General features: G+C 46.3%; 1 protein-coding gene across 1 annotated transcript in view; it reads right to left on the bottom strand.

Moving 5' to 3' along the window:
• Positions 1-24,970, bottom strand: part of MORN1 (MORN repeat containing 1) — a 242,664-nt gene that overhangs the window by 211,598 nt on the left and 6,096 nt on the right. The window contains 2 exon segments of the mRNA XM_038747309.1: positions 13,706-13,793; positions 21,915-22,005. Of these exon segments, the coding sequence (XP_038603237.1) occupies positions 13,706-13,793; positions 21,915-22,005 (179 nt within the window).

Genomic DNA, 24,970 nt, shown 5'->3' with positions numbered 1-24,970 from the left:
TCACCCTGATTTGCTCCATTTATTAATTCCCCTTTCCAGCCCCACGACACTTGTGCATATATCCGTCTTTCATTTACTTATTTATATTACTGTTTGTCCCTCCCTCTAAACTGTAAGCTTGTTGTGGGCAGGAGATGTGTCTATTTTTTGTTGCATTTTACTCTCCCAAGTGTTTAGTACACACAATAAGCGCTCAATAAATACGATTGACTGACTGACTGGTTGGCTGGCATCACCCATGGGGCATTCCAAGGAAGAGGAAGTGAAATGTCCCTGGGCTAGCCATCCCAGTTGTGGCTTTCTGTGTCGGGCTGGAGACTCGGTCGCTCACTGTGAAGTTGGCAGTTACTGCATCCTCTCCCCCTCATCCCCCTCTCCATCCCCCACATCTTACCTCCTTCCCTTCCCCACAGCACCTGTATATATGTTTGTACATATTTATTACTCTATTTATTTATTAACTTATTTTACTTGTACATATCTATTCTACTTATTTTATTTTGTTAGTATGTTTGGTTTTGTTCTCTGTCTCCCCCTTTTAGACTGTGAGCCCACTGTTGGGTAGGGACTGTCTCTATATGTTGCCAATTTGTACTTCCCAAGCGCTTAGTACAGTGCTCTGCACATAGTAAGCGCTCAATAAATACGACTGATGATGATGATGATGCAGCTTGCTTGCCTCATAATAATTGTGGTATTTACTAAGGACTCACTATGTGCCAGGCACTCTACTAAGCGCTGGGGTGGATACAAGCAAATCAGGTTGGACACAATCCTTGTCCCACAGGGGGCTCACAGTCTTAATCCCCGTCGCACATGCGGCTCACAGTCTTAAATCCCATTTTACAGATGAGGGACCGGAGGCCCAGAGCAGTTAGGCGACTTGCCCAAGATCACACAGCAGACAAGTTTCAGAGCCTGGATTAGAACCCAGGTCCTTCTGACTCCGAGGCCCTATCCACTAGGCCTTGCTCCTCTTTCCACATCGAGAAGCAGCCTGGCTTCGTGGATAGAGCACAGGCCTGGGACTCGGAAGATCATGGGTTCTAATCCCAGCTCTGCCGTTTGTCTGCTGTGTGATCTTAGGCAAGTCACTTCACTTCTATGGGCCTCAGTTACCTCAGGGACTATGTCCAACCCAATTTGTTTTTATCCACCTCAGAAAAGTGCCTGGCACATAGTGAACACTTCACAAATACCATAATTATTTTTATTATTATTACTCTCCAGTCTACAAATACCATTATTATTATTATTATTGTTGTTGTTGTTATTACTCGCCAGTCTACTGACGCCATGCTCAGGTTGCTATTGCCGCAGCAACCCTGAATGACGGAAAGCCTGGAAACATTTGTAGTTGTACTTACAAGAAAAAATCAGCTTGTGGCTTAGCGGAAAGAGCATGGGCTTGGAGTCAGAAGATGTGGGTTCTAATCCCGGCTCTGCCCTGTCTGCTGTGTGACCTTGGGCAAGCCACTTAACTTCTCTGTGCCTCAGTCACCTCATCTGCAAAATGGGGATTAAGACTGTGAGCCCCATGTAGGACAACCTGATGGCCTTGTATCTGCCCAGTGCTTAGAACAGTGCTTTTCAAATAGTAGGCATTTAACAAATACAATTATTATTAGAGAAGCAGCGTGGCTTAGTGAAAAGAGCCCGGGCTTGGGAGTCAGAGGTCGTGGGTTCTAATCTCAGCTCCGACGCTTGTCAGCTATGGGACCACTTAACTTCTCTGTGCCTCAGTTAACCTAATCTGTAAAATGGGGATTAAGACTGTGAACCTCATGAGGGACAATCTGATTACCTTGTATCTACCCCAGTGCTTAAAACAGTACTTGGCACATAGTAAGTGCTTAACAGATACCATCATTATTATTATTATTTTTAAAAGTCTCTGCTTGAGGGCCTGACTCCAGTGAGGCGGCCAGGGAAGAAGCAGCAGCGTGGCTCAGTGGAAAGAGCCCGGGCTTTGGAGTCAGAGGTCAGGGGCTCAAATTCCAGCTCCACCAATTGTCAGCTGTGTGACTTTGGGCAAGTCACTTCACTTCTCTGTGCCTCAGCGACCTCATCTGTAAAATGGGGATGAAGACTGTGAGCCCCCCGTGGGACAACCTGATCGCCTTGTAACCTCCCCAGCACTTAGAATAATGCTTTGCACATAGTAAGCGCTTCATAAATGCCATCATCATCATCATCTGGAAATGAAATCTGGGTGAACCGCTCTGTGCTAAGTTGGCTCAGGGAGAAAGGCCTGTCAGCAAGGAGGAGGGGGAAGAAGAGGAGGAGGAGGAAGTTCCCGGGCACAGCAGTGGGCAGTGTGCAGGCAGTTGGAGGTGGGCACAATGATGGGCGACCAGCCCCGCTTGTGGTGAACCCAGCTGGCAGGGATGCTCCCTGGAGCCCACCTCCCCTTCTCCTTCCTATTTCCATTGTAAGTTCCACGCGGGACAGGGACTGTGTCCAACCTGACTCACTTGTTTCCACCCAGCGCTTAGAACAGTGCCTGGCACCTAGTAAGCGTTTCACAAATTCCAGAAAACAAACCAAATGAACACCTCTTTGTCCATCTTCTCAGCCACGTGGTTGTGGGCAGTGGGCTACAGTTTGGGCAGGAAAGTGCCAATAATTCCAAACTAGAGAAAATCTAGGTAAATGGTCGTCATTCTTACCATTCCTTTGTATGGCTGGCAAGGAAGATGAGGGAAAGTCAAGGCACTCGATCAGCTCTTCCAACTCCTCCCTAACCTCACTCATCTCCTGTTACAACCCAACCCGCACACTTTGTTCCCCTACTGCCAACGTGCCCGCCGCACCTCCATCTCGCCTGTCTTGCTACCGACCCCTTGCCCACATTCTTCACTCTGCTGCCTGGATCATTTTTGTGCAGAGACGCTCTGGGCATGTTACTTCCCTCCTCAAAAATCTCCAGTGGCTGCCTATCAACCTACGCATCAGGCAAAAACTTCTCACTCTCAGCTTCAAGGCTGTCCATCACCTCACCCCCTCTTACTTCACCTCCCTTCTCTCCTTCTCCAGCCCAGCCCGCACCCTCCGCTCCTCTAACACTGCTAACCTCCTCACTGGGCCTCGTTCTCGCCTGTCCCGCCGTCGACCCCCGGCCCACGTCCTCCCCCTGGCCTGGAATGCCCTCCCTCTGCACATCTGCCAAGCTAGCTCTCTTCCTCCTTTCAAAGCCCTACAGAGAGCTCACCTCCTCCAGAAGGCCTTCCCAGGCTGAGCCCCCTTTTTCCTCTCCTCCTCCCCATCCCCCCAGCCCTACCTCCTTCCCCTCCCCACAGCACCTGTCTATGTTTGTACAGATTTATTACTCTATTTTACTTGTACATATTTATTTTGTTAATGATGTGCATCTAGCTTTATTTCTATTTATTCTGATGACTTGACACCTGTTCACATGTTTTGTTTTGTTGTCAGTCTCCCCCTTCTAGACTGTGAGCCCGTTGTTGGGTAGGCACCGTCTCTATATGTTGCCAACCTGTACTTCCCAAGCGCTTAGTACAGTGCTCTGCACACAGTAAATGCTCAATAAATATGGCTGACTGACTGACTGACTGACTGAATGAATGAATGAATCCTCCCTCTGGTCTGGAACTCCCTGCCACTCCCTCTCTTCAAAGACCTCCAAAATATCACATCTCCTCCAAGAAGCCTTCCCTGACAAAGCCCTCATACTTTTTTTTTCTTATAGCATTTCTTAGGTGCCTTCCTATGTGCCAGGCACTGCACTAAGCACTGGGGCAGATACAAGCTAATCAGATTGGACACAGTCTGTGTCCTACATGGGGACTCACAGTCTTAATCCCCAATTTACAGATGAAGTGAAGTGATTTGCCCAGGGTCACACAGAAGACACATGCCGGAGCCGGGATTAGAACCCAGGTCCTTCTGACTCCCAAGTCTGTGCTCTATCCAGTAGGCCACGCTGCTTCTCCCTCCCTCCCTTCTGCATCGCCTAACACACTTGGGTCGGTACCCCTTAAGCACCATCTTTCCTGTCTCACAAGCCCATAACCTTGGCGTTATCCTTGACTCCTCTCTCTCATTCAACCCACATATTCCATCTGTCACCAAATCCTATCGGTCCCACCTTCACAAAATCGCTAAAATCCACCCTTTCCTCTCCATCCAAACTGCTACCATGTTAGCACAATCCCTCATCCTTATCCCTCCTAGATTACTGCAGCAGCCTCCTCGCTGACCTCCCCACTCCAGTCCATACTTCAGTCTTCTGCCTGGATCAGTTTTCTACTGAAACACTCAGGACATGTCATCCTGCTTTTCAAAAATCTCCAGTGGTTGCCTATCCACCTCTGTATCAAACAACAACTCCTCGCCATTGGTTTTAAAGCAGTCCACCACCATGCCCCCTCCTACCTCACCTTGCTTCTCTCTTTCTTCAACCCAGCCCATACACTTAGCTACTCTGGGTGCTAACCTTCTCCCTGTGCCTCCATCTCAACCCCTGGCCCAAATCCTGACTCTGGCCTGGAACGTCCCCCCTCCTTAAATCCGACAGACAATTACTCTCCCCGCCTTCAAAGCTTTATTGAAGGCACATCTCCTCCAAGATGCCTTCCCAGACTAAAACTCACTTTTCCTCATCTCCCACTCCCTTCTGCATTGCCCTGACTTGCTCCCTCTGCCCTTCCTCCATCTCCCAGACCTACAGCACTTATGTGTATATCATCATCAATTGTATTTATTGAGCGCTTACTATGTGCACAGCACTGTACTAAGCGCTTGGGAAGTACAAATTGGCAACATATAGAGACAGTCCCTACCCAACAGTGGGCTCACAGTCTAAAAAGGGGAGACAGAGCACAAAACCAAACATACTAACAAAATAAGATAAATAGAATAGATATGCACAAATAAAATAAATAAATAAATAAATAGAGTAATAAATAAATAAATAGAGTAATAAATAAATAAATAGAGTAATAATAAATAAATAGAGTGATAAATAAATAGAGTAATAAATAAATAAATAGAGTAATAAATATATGTATATCTATAATTGTATTTATTTGTATTGATGTCTGTCTCCCCCACTCTAGACTGTGAGCTCATTGTGGGCAGGGAATGCCACTGTTTATTGTTGTATTACACTTTCCCAAGCGCTTAGTACAGTGCTCTGCACATAGTAAGCGCTCAATAAATACAATTGATGATGATGATGATAAATACAATTTAATGAATGAATGAAATTTTCGCCCCATCCATACAGTACTCTTACACATATACATCTGTAATTTATTTTAATGTCTATCTCGCTGTCTAGGCTAAAAACTCCTTGCAGGCAGGAATCTGGTCTACCTACTTGACTGTATTGTGCTCTCTGCACACAGTATGCACTCAGTAAGTACCACAGATTATTTTTATTAGTTTTATTATTAATAATAATAATAATGTTTGTTGTATTCGTCAAGCACTTACAAAGTGTCAAGCACTATACTAACGGCTGGGGTAGATAAAAGATAATCAGGTTGGACCCAATCCCTGTGCCACATGTGGCTCACAGTCTTAATCCCCATTTTACAGATGAGGAAACTGAGGGACAGAGAAGTGAAGTTTCTTGCCCAAGGCCATACAGCAGACAAGTGGCAGAGCTGGGATTCGAACCCAGGTCCTCTGCCTTCCAGGCTCCTGCTCTTTCCACTAGGCCACTTTGATTGGAGAAATGGGATTAGCATCTGCAAAGGGCAGCAACTCTTCCCGGGCCTACAGAATTTTTTCTTAAGAGGACCCACCTGGGGCAGGGTAGAGGATGTCTGTTACTTAACTCTGCAGTGTGACTCAGTGGAAAGAGCCTGGGCTTTGGAGTCAGAGGTCATGGGTTCTAATCCTGGCTCCGCCACTTGTCAGCTGTGTGACTTTGGGCAAGTCACGTCACTTCTCTGTGCCTCAGTGACCTCATCTGTAAAATGGGGATAAAGACTGCGAGCCCCACGTGGGACAATCTGATCACCGTGTATCCCCCCAGCGCTTAGAACAGTGCTTTGCACATAGTAAGTGCTTAACAAATACCGTCATTATTATTTACAACGATCACACGGTAGGCATTTATATGATCCAATATAACTGCGACCACCTCCATTAATCAGGGCTTTATTTCCGGTCAGTGGATCTCGCTGTTCTTAGTGGTTTGGAGTACATTCTCCTCAAAACCGTGCCTCTCAGACGAGCCGCAATAACACGCTTTTATGGGGGGCTTATTTCATAAATTGCTGAGTCTCCATTTTGAGGTTGAAATAAATCAAGGAAGCATTGCTGGCCAGTGCAGGGGCTTAGACATTTTAACCGTGCAAAGTATTTCCCTACTTCGGAACCGTTTTAATTGTGCATTTCAAATCGAGTTCTAAAGATTTGGAACAGCGAAGGGAGAGACCGGCCTCTTATATAAGGATAAATTGGGGGGTGGGGGGTGGGGGGGGCTGTGGGATACCCCTCAAAGTAGGTGCTCCACTGCCATCTAGCGGAAATAATAATAATAATAATGACATTTGTTGAGCGCTAACTATGCGCAAAGCACTGTTCTAAGCGCTGGGGAGGATACAAGGTGTTCAGGTTGTCCCACAGGGGGCTCACAGTCTTCATCCTCATTTTGCAGATGAGGTCACTGAGGCACAGAGAAGCTAAGTGACCGGCCCAAGGTCACACAGCTGACAATTGGCAGAGCCGGGATTTGAACCCATGACCTCTAAGTCCCAAGCCTCCACTGTGCCGTAAAAGCTGAGACCGCGGCTCATTTTTCGCCAACGCTATTTCCCACCTGGGCTGGTTCTTCGACCTTCTCCAGCTTTCATCCATAATAATAATGTTGGTATTTGTTAAGCGCCTACTATGCGTCAAGCACTGTTCTAAGTGCTGGGGGAGATACAAGGAGATCAGGTTGTCCCACGTGGGGCTCACAGTCTTCATCCCCATTTTATAGATGAGGGAACTGAGGCCTAGGGAAGTTGCCCAAAGACTTGCCCAAGGTCACACAGCTGACAAGGGGCAGGGCCGGGATTAGAACTCACGACCTCTGACTCCCAAGCCCGGGCTCTTTCCACTAGGCCACGCTGCTTCTCGTTCAGCGATTAACAAATACCATGAACAAATACTGTTATTATGTTGCCAACTTACAGTATAACAGAGTGGCTAGACAGGTGCTCTGCTCATGTTTTGTTTTGTTGTCTGTTTCCCCCCTCTAGACTGTGAGCCTGTTGTTGGGTAGGGACCGTCTCTATATGTTGCCAACTTAGTACAGTGCTCTGCACACACTAAGCGCTCAATGAATACGATTGAATGACTGAATGAACTTGTACTTCCCAAGCACTTAGTACAGTACTCTGCACACAGGAAGCACTCAATAAATACGATTGAATGAATGAATTATTATTGTTATTATCGGCCAATGGTATTTATTGAGAGCTTAGTGTGTGCAGAGCACTGTACTAAGTGCTTGGGAGAGTACAACACAACATCCATCCAGCCAGTCAGCCAGCCAGCCAGCCATCCAACCATTCATTCAGTTGTATTTATTGAGTGCTTACTGGGTGCACAGCACTGTCCTAAGCGCTTTGAAGAGTCCACTATAATAATAAACAGACACATTTCCTGCCCACGACGAGCTCACAGTGTGGAGCTAATTGAGCACTCCATCGCTGACCGGGTCTCAACTGTTAACCGGTCCACTCCAAGCCCACGGGGGCCTCATCCTGAAATCCCACCGACGAGGGTGATGTCACGTGCCCTGGTTCCGTCAGGAAGCAGCATGGGCTGCTCGGTAGAGAGCAGGCCTGGGAATCAGAAGGACCTGAACCTCAGTGGCCGTCAGTGCCCACGAGCTGCCTGGTTCCTGTCAACAAGGCACTCCATCATTCATTCAGTTGTATTTACTGAGTGCTTACTGTGTGCAGAGCACTGTACCAAGTGCTTGGGAGAGTACAATGCAAGATTGTGACAGACACATTCCCCGCCCACAGCGAGCTTACATTCTAGACACTAATATGCATGAGGAAATTATGGAGATGGACGTAAGTGATGTGGGGCCGGGAAGGGGGATGAGTAAAGGGAGCAAGGCAGGGTGACACAGAAGGGAGTGGACGAGAAGGAAACAGCTTAGTCAGGGAAGGGCTCTCGGAGGAGGATGCCTTCAATAAGGCTTGGAAGTGGACGGGGGGCAGTAATTATGTGTCACATATGAAGCAGGAGCTCATTCATTCATTCAATCGTATTTATTGAGCGCTTACCGTGTGCAGAGCACTGTACTAAGTGCTTGGGAAGTACAAGTTTGCAACATATAATAGAGGTGAGGTAGGAGGGGGCAAGGTGATTGAGTGCTTTAAAGCCCGTGGGAAGGAGTTTCTGTTTGATGTGGAGGTGGATGGGCAACCCCTCTCCAGGAGGAGTAGGGAAAAAACGGACTGAACGTTTTTGGAGGAAAATGATCTGGCAGCTGAGTGAAGTATGGACTGGAGAGGGGAGAGATAGAAGGCAGGGAGGGCAGCATGGAGGCTGATCCAGTAATCAAGGTGGGATAGGATAAGTCAGATTAATGTGGTAGTGAGGAAGGGGCGAAGGAGGCGCCTGCCGCGTTAGCACTGTCTCTCTGAGATTCCTCCTTTGCCTGTGGTTTGGGTGTCTCTATCTGTTGCCGAACTGTACTTTCCAAGCACTCAGTCCAGTGCTCTGCACTCCGTAATCGCTCAATGCATTGACATTTGTCAGCTGTGTGACTTTGGGTATGTCACTTCACTTCTCTGTGCCTCAGTTCCCTCATCTGTAAAATGGGGATTAAGACTGTGAGCCCACGTGGGACAACCTGATCACCTTGTATCCTCCCCAGCGCTTAGAACAGTGCTTTGCACATAGTAAGCGCTTAACAAATGCCATCATTATTATTATTATTATTATTAATCCCAGCTCCACCACTCATTCATTCATTCATTCAATTGTATTCATTCATTCAATCAAATTTATTGAGCGCTTACTGTATGCAGAGCACTGCACTAAGCGCTTGGGAAGTACAAGCTGGCACTCATCTGCTCTGTGGCTTTGAGCAAGTCATTCCATTCTCTGTGGCTCAGTTACTTCATCTGTAAAATGGGGATTAAGATGGAGAGACCCTCGTGGGACAGGGACTATGTCCAACCTGATTAGCTGATTAGCGCTAACCCTAGCGCTTAGAACAGCGCTTGGCAAATTGTAAACATTTAACGAATACCATTATTATTGTTATTATTGGACAACTGTATTTACTGAGAGCTTATTGTGTGCAGAGCACTGTACTAAGCGCTTGGAAGAGTACAACTGAGTACTGTAAGCAGCGTGGCTCAGTGGCAAGAGCCCGGGCTTGGGAGTCAGAGGTCATGGGTTCTAATCCCGGCTCTGCCACTTGTCAGCTGTGTGACTTTGGGCAAGTCACTTCACTTCTCTGGGCCTCAGTTACCTCATCTGTAAAATGGGGATGAAGACTGTGAGCCCCACGCGGGACAACCTGATCACCTTGTATCCCCCCAGTGCTTAGAACAGTGCTTGGCACATAGTAAGCACTTAACAAATACCACAATTATTATTATTATTACGACACAACACAACTCCCTGCCCACAATGAGTTATGTCAAACCTGTGACCTGCTTAGGGCTCAGGGGGTCACAACTAAGATTGCTCCTTAACTCCTCAGATTGGGAACCTGGAATAGCTTTTAGCAGGAATAATAATAATAATTGTTAAGCGCTTGCTTTGTGTCAAGCACTGCACTAAGCACTGGGGAAGATACCAGATTCATTCATTCATTCATTCATTCAATTGTATTTATTGAGTGTTTACTGTGTACAGAGCACTGTACTAAGCGCTTGGGAAGTACAAGTTGGCAACATATAGAGATGGTCCCTACCCAACAATGGGCTCACCAGATGATCAGGTCCCACATGGGGCTCACAGTCGAAGTAGGAGGGAGAACAGGTATTGAAACCCCATTTTGCAGATGAAGGAACTGAGTCATCATCATCATCATCATCAATCGTATTTACTGAGTGCTTACTGTGTGCAGAGCACTGTACTAAGCGCTTGGGAAGTACAAATTGGCAACATATAGAGACAGTCCCTACCCAAGAGTGGGCTCACAGTCTAAAAGGGAGTCAGTCAATTGTATTTACTGAGCGCTTACTGTGCGCACAGCAGTGTGCTAAGCGCTTGGGAGAGTACAGTACAATGGACAAATTCCACGCTCACAACCGCAGAGAAGTAACTTATAATAATATAATGAGGGCATTTATTAAGCGCTTACTATGTGCAAAGCACTGTTCTAAGCTCTGGATAATAATGATGGTATTTGTTAAGCACTTACTAGGAGTCAAGCACTGTTCTAAGTGCTTTGGGGGGATACAAGGTAATCAGGTTGTCCCACGCGGGGCTCACAGTCTTAATCCCCATTTTGCAGATGAGGGAACTGAGGCCCAGAGAAGTTAAGTGGCTTGCCCAAAGTCACACAGCAGACAAGTGGCGGAGCCAGGATTAGAACCCATGACCTCTGACTCTCAAGCCTCTGAGCCACCACATAGCGGGTAAATTGTAGAGTCAGCATTAGAAACCAGGTCCTCTGACCCCCAGGACTAAACTCTTTCCACTAGGCCATGCTGCTTCAATGTCAGCTGCAACTAAGATGTGTGTGATCCAATTCAATTCATTCTTTCCATTTAAATATGGTATTTTTTAAGCCCTTACAATGCACCAAGCATCGTGCCAAGCACTGGGGTTTGAGACAAGATAGTCAGCTCAGAGACATTCATTGCCCCTCATGGGGCTCACAATCTCAGGGGGAGGGAGAAGAGGTATTGAATCCCCACTACACAGATAAGGAAACTGAGGCCTGCCGAAGTTGCGGCTTGCCCCAGGCCCCACGGCAGGCAAGGGGCAGAGCCGGGATTAGAATCCAGGTCCTCTGATGTCCAGTCCTGGACACTCTGCTTCTCTTTAGCTCAACTGTTGAAGTGTTAAGGGTGCCCAGGAGGGCTCAAACCATCGACCGCATATGTTTCTTGATTGGAATTCAGAATTGCTCAAATCCTACAATAATAGGATGGGGGTGAGGGGATGATGGAGTGCAATTGTTTGCAGTTCGAAAGTGCTTCATTTGAAACAAAATGAAAGAAAACACATTTCATCCAGCGGAGGTTAGGCTTATGGAAATCATTCCCACAGAAAGTTGTGCAGGTAGATGGTTAATAATGGGTTACCCGAGGGAAAATATAGGGATGTAGACAGGTTTATTGAGCAATTACTCTGCACAGAGCACCGAAACTATTGGAAGAGTACAGCAGAAATACTAGACATGATCCCTCCTCCAGGAGGCCTTCCCAGACTGAGCCCCTTCCTTCCTCTCCCCCTCGTCCCCCTCTCCATCCCCCCCATCTTACCTCCTTCCCTTCCCCACAGCACCTGTATATATGTTTGTACATATTTATTACTCTATTTATTTATTTATTTATTTTACTTGTACATATCTATTCTATTTATTTTATTTTGTTAGTATGTTTGGTTTCGTTCTCTGTCTCCCCCTTTTAGACTGTGAGCCCACTGTTGGGTAGGGACTGTCTCTATATGTTGCCAATTTGCACTTCCCAAGCACTTAGTACAGTGCTCTGCACACAGTAAGCGCTCAATAAGTACGATTGATGATGATGATGATGGTTTCAAGCCGCAATCGGGTCGGCAAAACTTCCGGCCATTTCCGTGACCGCTTGTTCTGCGGGGGCGAAGGGAGGATGGGGAATACGTACCTTGCCCCTGCAAGAAGTTCTGGGAGATGGGGTGTGACAGACGTGCTAACCCACAGGGAGTCAGCGGGAGCCGCTTCTTATTTCCTGCCTTAATGCATGAATGGCATTCTCACGCTCCTGGACCAATAAGATTCGACAGACCATGTGCTCCGGTGGAAGACACGGGTGGGGGACCAAATCTGCCCTCCAGATTTCGCTCAGGGCCGTCGTCTCGGAGAAATATTCCTCCCTTCGTACTAATCATTATAGTAATAATAATAATTGCGGTATTTGTTAAGGGCTGACTCTGAGCCAGCCACTGTTCTAAGCGCTGGGGTGTACGGTGACTGGCACAAAGTAAGTGCTTAACAAATAATAATAATTATGGCCCTTGTTAAGTGCTTCATTCATTCAACTTAACTTCTCTGGGCCTCAGTTCCCTCATCTGCAAAATGGGGATTAAGACTGTGAGCTCCACGTGGGACAGTGGGACTCCAGTGGGACTGTGAGCCCACTGTTGGGTAGGGAGTGTCTCTATATGTTGCCAATTTGTACTTCCCAAGTGCTAGTACAGTGCTCTGCACATTGTAAGCACTCAATAAATACGACTGATTGATTGATTGATTGATTGACAACCTGATTACCTTGTATCCCCCCAAAGCGCTTAGAACAGTGCTTGACATTCATTCATTCAATCGTATTTGTTGAGCGCTTACTGTGTGTAAAGCGCTGTACTAAGCACATGGGAGAGTACAATATAACAACAAATAGACACATTCCCTGCCCACAATGAGCTAAAGGTCTAGAGGGGGAGTCAGACATTAATATAAATAGATAAATAAATAAATAAAATACAGATAAATACAGGTATATACATATGTTCTGCGGGGATGGGAGGGAGGATGAAGGCTTCATTCATCATTCATTCATGCATTCTTGCTCCTTGAGCAAGTAAGGGTGGTGCAGAAGAGAGTGGGAGAAGAGGAGGGCTTAGTCAGGGAAGGCTTCTTGGGGGAGATGTCCCTTCAATATGGCTTTGAAGTGGGGGAGAGCAATTATTTGTCTGCCAAGCACTGTTCTAAGCACCGGCGTAGAGACGAGTTAACTAGGTTGGACACAGTCCCTGTCCTACATGGGGCTCCCGGTCTTAATCCCCATTTTCTAGATGAGGCAACTGAGGCCCAGAGAAGTGAAGTGACCTTACCAAGGACACCCAGCAGACAAGTGGCAGAGCCTGGATTAGAATCCCAGTCTCCCAGCCCTGGGCTCTATCTGCACACAGTAAGCACTCAATAAATATGACTGAATGAATGAATTCACCGGGCCACGCTTCTTCTCCATGTTGTATAATGGCCAGGGGGCTATGTGCTGGGATTCAAATCCCGGCTCCACCAACTGTCAGCTGTGTGACTTTGGGCAAGTCACTTAACTTCTCTGGGCCTCAGTTACCTCATCAGTAAAGTGGGGATGAAAACTGTGAGCCTCCCAGGGTACCACCTGATCACCTCGTAACCTCCCCAGCACTTTGAACAGTGCTTTGCACATTGTAAGTAGTTAATAAATGTCATCATTATTCTGTGGGACTCTGTAGAACAGAGTGGGGGTGGAAGAGGTTCATCCGGCACACAGGACTGGGTTCTGCACACAGGAGGCACTTAGGATTATTTCTGCACACAGGAAGCCTCCAAGACCGAATTCTGCACACAGCAGGCCCCCAGGCCGGAGCACTGCACCTAGAAGACACCCAGGACTGAACTCTGCTCATGGAAGTCACCGCTCCAGTGCTCCTGATGTTGGAGGTGCTCTCCTCCGATGATGAGGAGGGTGAGAACGATAATGGTGATGATGAAGCAACCACTTACACTTTAGAGAGCAGTCCAGGAGTCCCCTTTTTCTAAAGTGGGGCACCTGCAAGTTACTAGCCCCGGGCCCTGTACCTGGTAAGTGGTTCCGTTGGCTGAGCACCACGCTCCGTGCCCCTGGCACCGGTCCAGGACCCATCCTCCTTCGTACCGATCGCCGTTTCTAAATCAAACACACAGAGAATTGCTTTCGCTCTCTAGCAAAGCCTTTCCTTTCTTCATTCAGTCATATTTATTGTGTGCAGAGCACTGTACTAAGCACTTGGAAGGTACAATTCGGCAACAGATAGAGACAATCCCTACCCAACAATGGGCTCACAGTCTAGACGGGGGGAGACAGACAACAAAACAAGTGGACAGGCTTCAATATAAATAAGTAGAATTTTATATATGTACACATCATTAATGAAATAAATGGAATAATAAATATGTACATATATAAACGTGCTGTGGGGGGGGGGCGGTAGAGCAGAGGGAGGGAGTTGGGGAAATTTCATTCATTCATTCAATCGTATTTATTGAGCGTTTACTGTGTGCAGAGCAATGTACTAGGCGCTTGGGAAGTACAAGTTGGCAACATATAGAGACGGTCCCTACCCAACAGTGGGGGCAATGGGGAGGGGAGGAGGAGCAGAGGAAAAGGAGGGATCAGTCTGGGAAGGCCTCCTGGAGGAGGTGAGCTCTCAGTAAGGCTTTGAAGGGAGGAAGAGAGTTAGCTTGGCGGATGTGTGGAGGGAGGGCATTCCAGGCCAGGGGGAGGACGTGGGCCGGGGGTCGACGGCGGGACAGACGAGAATGAGGCCCGGTGAGGAGGTTAGTGGCAGAGGAGCGAAGGGTGCAGGCTGGGCTGGAGAAGGAGAGAAGGGAGGTGAGGTAGGAGGAGGCGAGGTGATGGACAGCTTTGAAGCCAATAGTGAGGAGTTTTTGCTTCATACAAAGATTGATAGGCAACTACTGGAGATTTCTGAGGAAGCAGGTGACGCTTACTGTGCCGAGCCCTGGCCAGAAGGCCTCGGTCGGAGAGCCTCGGTCCAGAGAGCTTCAGTCCGAAAGTCTTGGTCAGACAGCCTGGTCCAGAGAGCACTAGGGAAGCAGTAATAGCAGTAGTAGTGACGTAGTGGATAGAGCACGAGCCTGGGAGTAAGAAGGACCTGGGTTCTAATCCTGACTCCACCACTGTCTGCTGTGTGGTCTTGGGCAAGTCACTTCACTTCTCTAGGCCTCAGTTCCCTCATCTGGAAAATGGGGATTGAGACCGTGAGCCCCACATGGGACAGGGACAGTGCCCAACCTGATCTGCTTGTGTTCACCCCAGTGCTTAGTACAGTGCCTGGCATACAGTAAGCATTTAACAAATACCACAATTATTAATAGCCACTCTGATTACACATGGGTGAACTCTGGTTGTCATCTATATATTTGTACATCTGTATATTTATATTCTTTTGAATAGTCCTTTATATATTTACTTGTACCTTTATTAATGCATTTATTCATTCCCCTGTTTTGCCAAGCTATATTCTTTCCACATCCTGCTAGATCTTTGCTCTTCCTCCTGCTCACACTATCATCGATCAAGTGAGCGCTTACTAGGTGTGGTGCACTGTACTGAGCACTTGGGAGGGTACAATGCAACAGAGTTGACAGACACATTCCCTGCCCAAAATAAGCTTACAGCCTACAAGGGGAAACAGACATTAAGTGGGAGGTGGGTACAGTACACTCAGATCAAATGCAGTCCTTGCCCCACATGGGGCTCACAACCATAGAGAGAAGAGAGGCATTTAATCCCCATTTTACAGATGAGGAAACTGAGGGACAGAGTAGTGACTAACCCAAGGTCACAAAACAGGCAAGTGTCAATGCTGACTGAGCCCCTTCCTTCCTTCCTCTCCCCCTTGTCCCCCTCTCCATCCCCCCATCTTACCTCCTTCCCTTCCCCACAGCACCTGTATATATGTATATATGCTTGTACATATTTATTACTCTATTTATTTATTTATTCATTTTGCTTGTACATATCTATTCTATTCATTTATTTTATTTTGTTAGTATGTTTGGTTTTGTTCTCTGTCTCCCCCTTTTAGACTGTGAGCCCACTGTTGGGTAGGGACTGTCTCTATATGTTGCCAACTTGTACTTCCCAAGTGCTTAGTACAGTGCTCTGCACACAGTAAGCGCTCAATAAATATGATTGATGATGATGACGATGGTGATGCTGAGATTAGAAACCAGGTCTCCCGATTCCCAGCCCTATGTGTCTTGCTTCTAAGCATGGCTTAGTGGATAGAGCCCAGGCCCGGGAATCAGAAGGACCTTGGTTCTAATAATGGCTCTGCCACTTTTCTGCTGTGTGACTTTGGGCAAATCACTTCACTTCTCTGTGCCTCAGCTACCTCATCTGTAAAACAGGGATTAATACTGTGAGTCTCATGTGGAACAGGAACTATGTCCAACCTGATTTGCCTGTATCCACCCCAGTGCTTAGTGCAATGCCTAGCACATAGTGAGCACTTAACAAAACCACAATTGATTAACTGTGTCCAACCCAACTTGCTTGCATCCGACCCAGCGCTTAGTACAGGGCCTGGCATAGTAAGCACTTAATGAGTACCACAATTAATGAATTGTATCCAACCCAATTTGCTTGTGTCCACCCCTGCACTTAGTACAGTGTCTGGCATAGTAAGCACTTAATGAGTACCACAATTAATGAATTCTGTCCAACCCAATTTGCTTGTGTCCACCCCTGCACTTAGTACAGTGTCTGGCATAGTAAGCACTTAATGAGTACCACAATTAATGAATTGTGTCCAACCCAGTTTGCTTGTATCCACCCCAGCACTTAGTACAGTGTCTGGCACGTAGTACACACTTAACAAATACCATAATTAACTGTTTCCAGCATAATTTGCAACTACCCACCCCAGCACAAAGTCCAGTACCTGGTACATAATAAGTACTTAATCAATCAATCATATTCATTGAACCAGACACCACAATTACTATTATTACTCTCTCAAGGGCTTACTACAGTGCTTAGTAAATACTTCTGGTTGATACTAAGCACTTGGGAGATACCGTGGAAATAAAAATCCCACGCCCTGCCTTCCTGGAGTTTACAATCCAAGAGGGGAGACTGACATCGAATCAAATGAGCGTTAGGAGGAAAGAAAAGTCGGAAGGAAGGTGTCGCAGGGGGGTGGATGGCCCATTCTGCAGTCCCAGGGTTTGGCCCCCGACCAAGGGGGCTTAAGGTAGTCAATGGCTCCTGCAGATGGATGGAATCAGAGCGGAGACGAGACCAAGAGGGCCGCTGACAACATTTTGGCACTTTCCTCGCAGAGTGGGAAACCAGATGACAATGAGTGATTCCGATTGATCCCTCTGACTGGCATTCGCTGTTTCTCTCCACCAGAGACGGAAGCAAAAATAGACTGCGCACAGATGGTTCTTTATGCGATCCCACCTTCGCCGAGCGCCTGCTTGCCAGAGGCCCCCGGGGCCAAGGAAAGGCCTGGGACGCCCTGTCGGGGGGCAGGGGAGGGGTCCTGGAGTGCCCTGGCTCTGGACGACAGGAGGGCTCAGGGCAGGGGGTGGGGGAAGTGGTGCTACGGAGCTTCTTTTTCCAGACTGCATGTTTGTGGGAAGAAGCAGTGTGGCCTAATGGATAGAGCCCGGGCCTGGGGGTCAGAAGGGCCTGGGTTCTAATGCCGGCTCTGCCACTTATCTGCTGGGCAAGTCACTTCATTTCTCTGCGCCTCGGTTCCCTCAACTGTAAAATGGAGATTAAGACTGTGAGCCCCGTGTGGGACAGGAGCTGGATCCAACCTGATTAGCTTGTATCTACTCCAGCGCTTAGTATAGTGTCTGACACATAGTAAGTGCTTAACAAATTCATTCAATTGTATTTCAATCATATTTATTGAGCGCTTACTGTGTGTAGAGCACTGTAGTAAGCGCTTGGGAAGTACAAGTTGGCAACATATAGAGACAGTCCCTACCCAACAGTGGGCTAGATTAACTTCTATCTACCTCAGTGTTTAGAACAGTACTTCGCATGTAGTAAGCGCTTAACAAGTACCATTAATTATTATCATTATCAGGTTTCTAATCTTGCCCCTATCACTTGCCTGCTGGGTGACTTTGGGCGAATCACTGGACTTCTCTGGAACTCAGTTTCCTCCTTTGTAAAATGGGGACTCGATACATGTTTTCCCTCCCTTAGATGTGCTATCCACATAGGTCTGGGCCTGTGGCCGACCTCTCTTCTCTATCTCCCTTCTCTCTTGCTCAGAACAGGGCATGGCCACAAAAAAACACTTGGCATCGTTATTATCAGCCAAGAATCGTACAGCCTGTGCTGTTTTATTTTGTTAATGTGTTTGGTTTTGTTCTCTGTCAAATACCATTATTATTATTATTATTATTAGAATCTGGGGGTTAGAGTGACGGGGGGCAGAAATGCTTATTGAGGAAATGGGGAGGTAAGAGAGAGGAGAGGGAGATGGAGAAGAATTGAGAGACTCTGGGGCACTTCCTAGAACCACCCAAAGGGTTTTAGAGGTGGTAGCCACAGGGCAGGTGGCCACTTGGTTGCAGCGCGACCTTGGGCAAGCCAGTTAACTTCTCTGGGCCTCAGTTACCTCATCTGTAAAATGGGGATTAAGACTGTGAACCCCATTTGGGACATGGACTATGTCTAACCTGAATAACATGTATCTATTCCAGCGCCTAGTACTGTGCTCGTTATGTAGCAATTGCTCAACAACAACAAACGCCCCCCCAAAAATAAAGAAATGAGCTTAGAGTTTAGTCACTGTACCCTCTCTCTATCCTTCTTCCTCTACCCTCTGCCCTCCCTGCTCTCTCTACTCATCCTTTCTGTGTCGCCCATGATCTTGGATTTGTTCCCTTTATTCACCCCCCCCTCATCATCATCATCATCAATCGTATTTATTGAGCGCTTACTGTGTGCAGAGCACTGTACTAAGCACTTGGGAAGTACAAGTTGGCAACATATAGAGACAGTCCCTACCCAGTACTTATGTACACACCTGTAATTTATTTTAATGTCTGCCTCTCCTTCTAGTCTGTAAGCTCCTTGTGGGCAGGGTTCAGGGCTACCAACTCCATTGTATTGTACTCTCCCAAGAGTTTAGTACAGCGCTCTGCACATAAGAAGTCCTCAGTAAATATCGTTGACTGATTGACTCATTGATTTCCCAAAACCTTTTTTCTGTTCTTTGCATCGGGAATGAACAGAGCTTCACTTTTGGAGTGATTTTGCTGCTGGTTCATCCAATTTCACCCACCAGCCAAACACCTTATGTCTGGATGTAGCCTCCCACCTCTTATTTTTTAGTGGCATTTGTTAAGCACTTCCTATGTGCCAGGCACTGAACAAAGTCTCCCCTTCCTGAGAACACCACGCTGATCAAATCAATCGATTAATCAATTCATCGCTCAATCAGTGGTATCTATGAAGGGTTTACTATGTGCAGAGCACTGTGTTTAAGTGCTTGGGAGAGTACAATGAAACAGAGCTAAAAGACAAGTTCCCTGCCCATATGTTTACAGTCTAGAAGGGGAAAATCCATGCTGGGAATCGATCCAAAGGCTCCAGGCCCAAGCAATCCCATTCCATCAGCTCCACGACCTGTTTCAAGAGAAAAAAGGTAGGATAGGCTAGGATAGGCCGATCCAGGGTTTTGGAGGGCAGAATATTCATTCATTCATACTTAGTGAGCGCTCACCATGTGCAGAGCACTGTACTAAGTGCTTGGAAAGAACAACTCAGCAATAAAGAGAGACAATCCCTGCCCACACTGGGCTTATAGTCTACAGTATGCAGAGAAACGGGGCTGCTTTCATAATGATGATGAAGCAGTCAGTCAGTCAGTCGCATTTATTGAGCACTTGCTGTGTGCACAGCACTGGACTAAGTGCTTGGGAGAGTACAATATGTTAATATAACAAACATAATCCCTGCAAACAACTAGCTTGCAGTTTAGTAGTAGCATGGCCTAGTGGGAAAAGCATGGCCTAAGAGTCAAAGGACCTGTGTTCTAATCCTGGCTCTGCCACTGGCCTCGTGTGTGATCTTGCCTTACTTCTCTGTGTTTTACTTTCCTCAACTGTGAAATAGGGATTCTCCCTCCTACTTAAACTGTGAGCCCCAAGTGGGCCAGGGACTGTGAGTCCTACCTGATGAACTTATATCTACCCCATCGCTTAGAACAGTGCATGACACCTAGTGAGTACTCTAAAAAATATACAATAATAATAAGGATGATGGTACTAATAACAACAATGATAATACTAATAATAATAGTGATGGCATTTAAATGCTTACTATGCACTAAGCATGGGGGGATGATTCAAGGTTTTGAGATAATAATAATAATAATGAAGGCATTTGTTAAGCACTTACTATGAGTTGAGCACTGTTCTAAGTGCTGGGGTAGATACAAGGTAATCAGGTTGTCCCATGTGGGTCTCACAGTCTTAATCACCATTTTATAGATGAGGGAACTGAGGTACAGGGAAGTCAAGTGACTTGACCAAAGTCACACAGATGGTCAGTGGCGGAGGCGGGATTAGAACCCAAGACCTCTGACTCCTAAACCCGGGCTCTTTCTGCTGAGCCACACAGATACAGTCCTTGATTCAGATGAGGCTCATAATCTCTCATCCTATTTATCCTATGTTCTCCTATGTAGAGGTGAAGTGAGTTGCCCAAGGTCACGTAGCAGGACAGTGGCAGAGGTGGGACTCAAAACCCATCTCTGAATGGGGGAGACAGAAAAAGAAGAAAAGATTCTGAACTAAGTGAAGTACATGTCCCCCAAAAGATTCCTTTTTATCTCAGTAAATGTCCTGTGGATGCCACAAATTCCAAAGAAGGGTTTGCCACGTCTGTGCTGCATGACTTTGGGCAAGTCACTTTACTTTTCTCTGTGCCTCAGTTACCTCATCTGGAAAATGGGGATTAAATCCTAATTCCCCCTACTTAGACTATAAACCCCAAGTGGGATAGGGACTGTATCCAGCCTGATCAACTTCTATCTTTCTCAGTGCTTAAAACAGTGCTTGGCACATAGTAAGCGCTTAACAATCCTTTCTGTAATTAAAGCAAAGGTATAAAAATAAATCAGACTGAATGTTAAAATTTTAAAAGGAGCCCCTGGTAAAATGGAATCTGTTGCACCTATCATGAAATGTGCCAAAGAATTCCATTTTCCTAAAACACATCTCTTGCCGAAAAAATGGACCGTCTACTCCATTGAAGCAGCATGGCTCAGTGGAAAGAGCATGGTCTTGGGAGTCAGAAGTCATGGCTTCTAATCCTGGCTCCCCAACATGTCTGCTGTGTGACTTTGGGCAAGTCACTTAACTTCTCTGAGCCTCAGTTACCTCAGCTGTAAAATGGGGACTAAGACTGTGAGCCCCACCTGGGACAACGTGATCACCTTATATCCCCCCCCAGCACTTAGAACAGTGCTTTGCACATAGTAAATGCTTAACAAATGCCATTATTATTACTATTATTCCTAATAAGACTGTGGATCCCATATGGGATAGGGACTCTGTCTGGTGTGGTTATCTTGTATCTACCCCAGAATCTAGTACAGTTCTTGGCTCATTGTAAACTTGTTATGGGCAGGGAGAGTGTCTGCTAATTCTGTTGTAGTGTACTCTCCCAAGAGCTTAGTATAGTGCCTGCACATAGTAAACACTCAATCAATACCACTGATTGATTGGTAGTAAGTTCTTAACAAGCCCCATAATTATTATCTGCTTCGTGGTCTGAAGTTGAAGAGAGTCTTCTGTGGAGGGGGAAATACTTGTTGAGACAGACAGCAGGGCTTAAATGGAGGGGGATACCAGAGAAGCAGCATGGCCTAGTGGATAGAGCCCGGGCCTAGGAGTAAAAAGGACCTGGGTTCTAATCCCGGCTCTGCCATTTGTCTTCTGTGTGACCTTGGGCAAATCACTTCACTTCTTTATGCCTCAATTACCTCATCTGTAAATGAGGATAAAAGCTATGAGCCCCATATGGGACATGAACTCTGTCCCTCCTAAGTATCTTATATTTATCCCAGTGCTAAGGACAGTGCCTGGCACATAGAAAGCGCTTAACAAATAACATTATTATTATAATTATAAATATCATTAAAGGGAAAAAAAAGTGATGTTCACCATCATTTTCTTCCCTGAGCAGAAAACTTGAAGGTTCCACTGAGAAAGAGGAAGGTCTCGAATACAAACCAAACAAACTTACCTGAATATCATTTGCCCTTCTCCATGCTTTTTATTATTATGAAACGATCCTTGATACGTCTGTCCAGCTAGTTCCACTAGGCAACCATGACCTAAACAATAAATAAAGATCTCCATCAACTGATTGTATTTATTATTAGTAGAGTGTTTAGTACGGTGCTCTGCACACAGTACACACTCAATAAATATGATCGAATGAATGAATTATTATTATTAATAATAATAATTAAGGTACTTCTTAAGAGCTTACTTGCTAAGAGCTGGGATTAGAACTGAGGTCCTTCTGAATCCCAGGCCCACGCTCTAACCACTAAACTAATGCTGCTTCTCATTTTCTGTAATAAACACGTGGCAACCTGGAGAGTTTCCAGTACTCTACCAGTCTCGACTATAGGAGGTAGAGTCAAGCAGAGGCCTGTCCATTCCATTCCTAGCTTGGACAGTGGCTAATGGCTAAGGGCCTTCCCTTCAAGGACCTACTGAGAGCTCACCTCCTCCAGGAGGCCTTCCCAGACTGAGCCCCTTCCTTCCTCTCCCCCTCATCCCCCTCTCCATCCCCCCCATCTTACCTCCTTCCCTTCCCCACAGCACCTGTACATATGTATATATGTTTGTACATATTTATTACTCTATTTATTTATTTATTTATTTTACTTGTACATATCTATTCTATTTATTTTATTTTGTTAGTATGTTTTGTTTTGTCTCCCCCTTTTAGACTGTGAGCCCACTGTTGGGTAGGGACTGTCTCTATATGTTGCCAATTTGTACTTCCCAAGCGCTTAGTACAGTGCTCTGCACACAGTAAGTGCTCAATAAATACGATTGATGATGATGATAATGAGTGGAAAGTACTCTGTTACAAGTTAAGACTCCCCAGTGCTGGGCAGCAGCGGCATGGGTGGGAGCTGAGGTTGGAGACTCTAGTTGACTGCATGGAAGGAGGCAATGGGAAACCGTTCTTGTATTTGTACCAAGAAAACTGTATTAATCCAATACCAGAATGACTGCAGTTGGAAGTGGGGCTTTCTCGGAGAGATGTGTTCATGGCGTCGCTTTGGGTCGGAGACAACTTGACGGCATAAGACAAGACAATGTACAGTGAGGGTAGAAAACACCACCCCTTCCCAAAACGAGTTTACAATCCAAAGGGGGATCGAGACACTGCAGACTAAAGTTTCCCTGCCATATGGCCAGGATAAAATCCATCCACTTGGGCCAAGATTATGGCTTTTAAGGCATAAAGGGAATCTCCACTTCACAATAAGGACAAGGCTTCAAGGTCTGCTGCGTTAGAAGTCTTTCAACTGGTTCTAATACCAGCTTCTAATTTCCCGGGTTCAATCAATTCTGTTCCTGACATCTTTGTGTGGATATGTGTGTGTATGTGAGGATGGGAGGCAGGGAGCGAGGATTTGGGGGAGGCAGGGGTGGGGGTGGAACCAGGCTTTCCCTGCTGATCAGAAAGCAGCCAATCAATAGTATTTATTGAGCACTTACAATATGTAGAGCACTTAACTAAAAACTTGGGAGAGTACACTATAACAGAGTCGACAGACATGTTCCCTGCCCACAACAAGCTTACAGTCTAGAGGGGGAGACAGACATTAATATAAATAAATAATGGATATAGACGTAAGTGCTTTGGGGGTGAGGGAGGGGTAAATAAAGGGCGCAAATTCAAGTGCAAGGGTGATGGAGAAGGGTTCTAATCCCAGCTCTGCCCCTGAGCTATCTGACAAGTCACTTAATCGCTCTCTGCCTCAGTTTCCTCATCTGCAAATTGAGACTAAAATACCTGCACTCCCAACATCTTAGATTTTGTGTTCTGGGTGGAACTCAATAAATACCATAATTATCATGGAATAATAATAATAATGGTGGTAGTATCTGTTAAGTGCTTACTATGTGCCAGGCACTGCCCTAAGTGCTGGGGTGGATGCAAGAAAATCTGATTGGACACAGTCCCCGTTCCAAGTGGGGCTCACAGATGCACTCCCCATTTTTCAGATGAGGGACCTGAGACCCAGAGAAGTGAAGTGACTTGCCCAAGGTCACACAGCCAACAAGTGTGACAGAGAAGCAGAGTGGCTCAATGGAAAGAGCCCAGGTTTTGGAGTCAGAGGTCACGGGATCAAATCCCTGCTCTGCCAATTGTCAGCTGTGTGACTTTGGGCATGTCACTTAACTTCTCCGTGCCGCAGTTATCTCATCTGTAACTGTGAGCCCCACGTGGGATAATCTGATTACCTTGTATCCCCCCATTTAGAACAGTGCTTTGCACATAGTAAGCGCTTAACAAATACCATCATTATTGTTATTATTAAGTGGCAAACCCCAGAGCCCTTCCCTAATCTTCTTTCTAGTCACCAGGGATGGACCCCTCAACCATGATTTCATCCAACTCCTTGTAAGCGACGGATGTGTTCGACCTTTACGGCTTCTGATGGCGAACAAATTCCCATCCGCTTCCCACCGGCTGTATGAAAGAAGGAGGATTTTCTTTTGTTGGATTGGAACCTGCCTATGGCAGAAAGCTTTAAAAGCCTTGCTAAGACATTTGCCAAACAAATTAAATCAACTCTGGATGATTTGAAGAGATTTTTATGTCTCCAAATGTGGTTAAATAAAAACTTGAAAGACCTGAAGTAAAAGAGAAGAAAGAGCTGACACGTGGGGGCTTGGGGATGATTGAGGAAAAGACAAGATCCTTCTGACTAGGTGTGGGTTAAAAAGTGTTTGTTCTAAAGACAGGAGACCTGAAATGATAGAGAGTGAGAATAACGCTAGGAGCCAGCGGATGTAGAAGGTAGGGACTGACCTGTATTTATCCCAAAATGTTGGCAAATGTGAATGGCAAAACCGCAAGCGTGGGCAAGGGGGTATTTTATGGTTCCCCCTAACAGTCAACCATCACTGAATGGAAAACTGGAGTAGGGCAAACAGGACGTTGGTGGGGTCTGCTGTGTGGGCTTCAAGGAGGGCTACGTGTGCTTGGGGGACACCCCACCCCACCATCTCACTGTCTGCTCTCCTCTTACTGCTGAACCTCTTACT

The sequence above is a fragment of the Tachyglossus aculeatus genome, chromosome 5 (assembly GCF_015852505.1).
Source record: "Tachyglossus aculeatus isolate mTacAcu1 chromosome 5, mTacAcu1.pri, whole genome shotgun sequence".
NCBI classification, from domain to species: Eukaryota; Metazoa; Chordata; class Mammalia; order Monotremata; family Tachyglossidae; genus Tachyglossus; species Tachyglossus aculeatus.
This window is presented reverse-complemented; position numbering and strand designations above follow the sequence as displayed.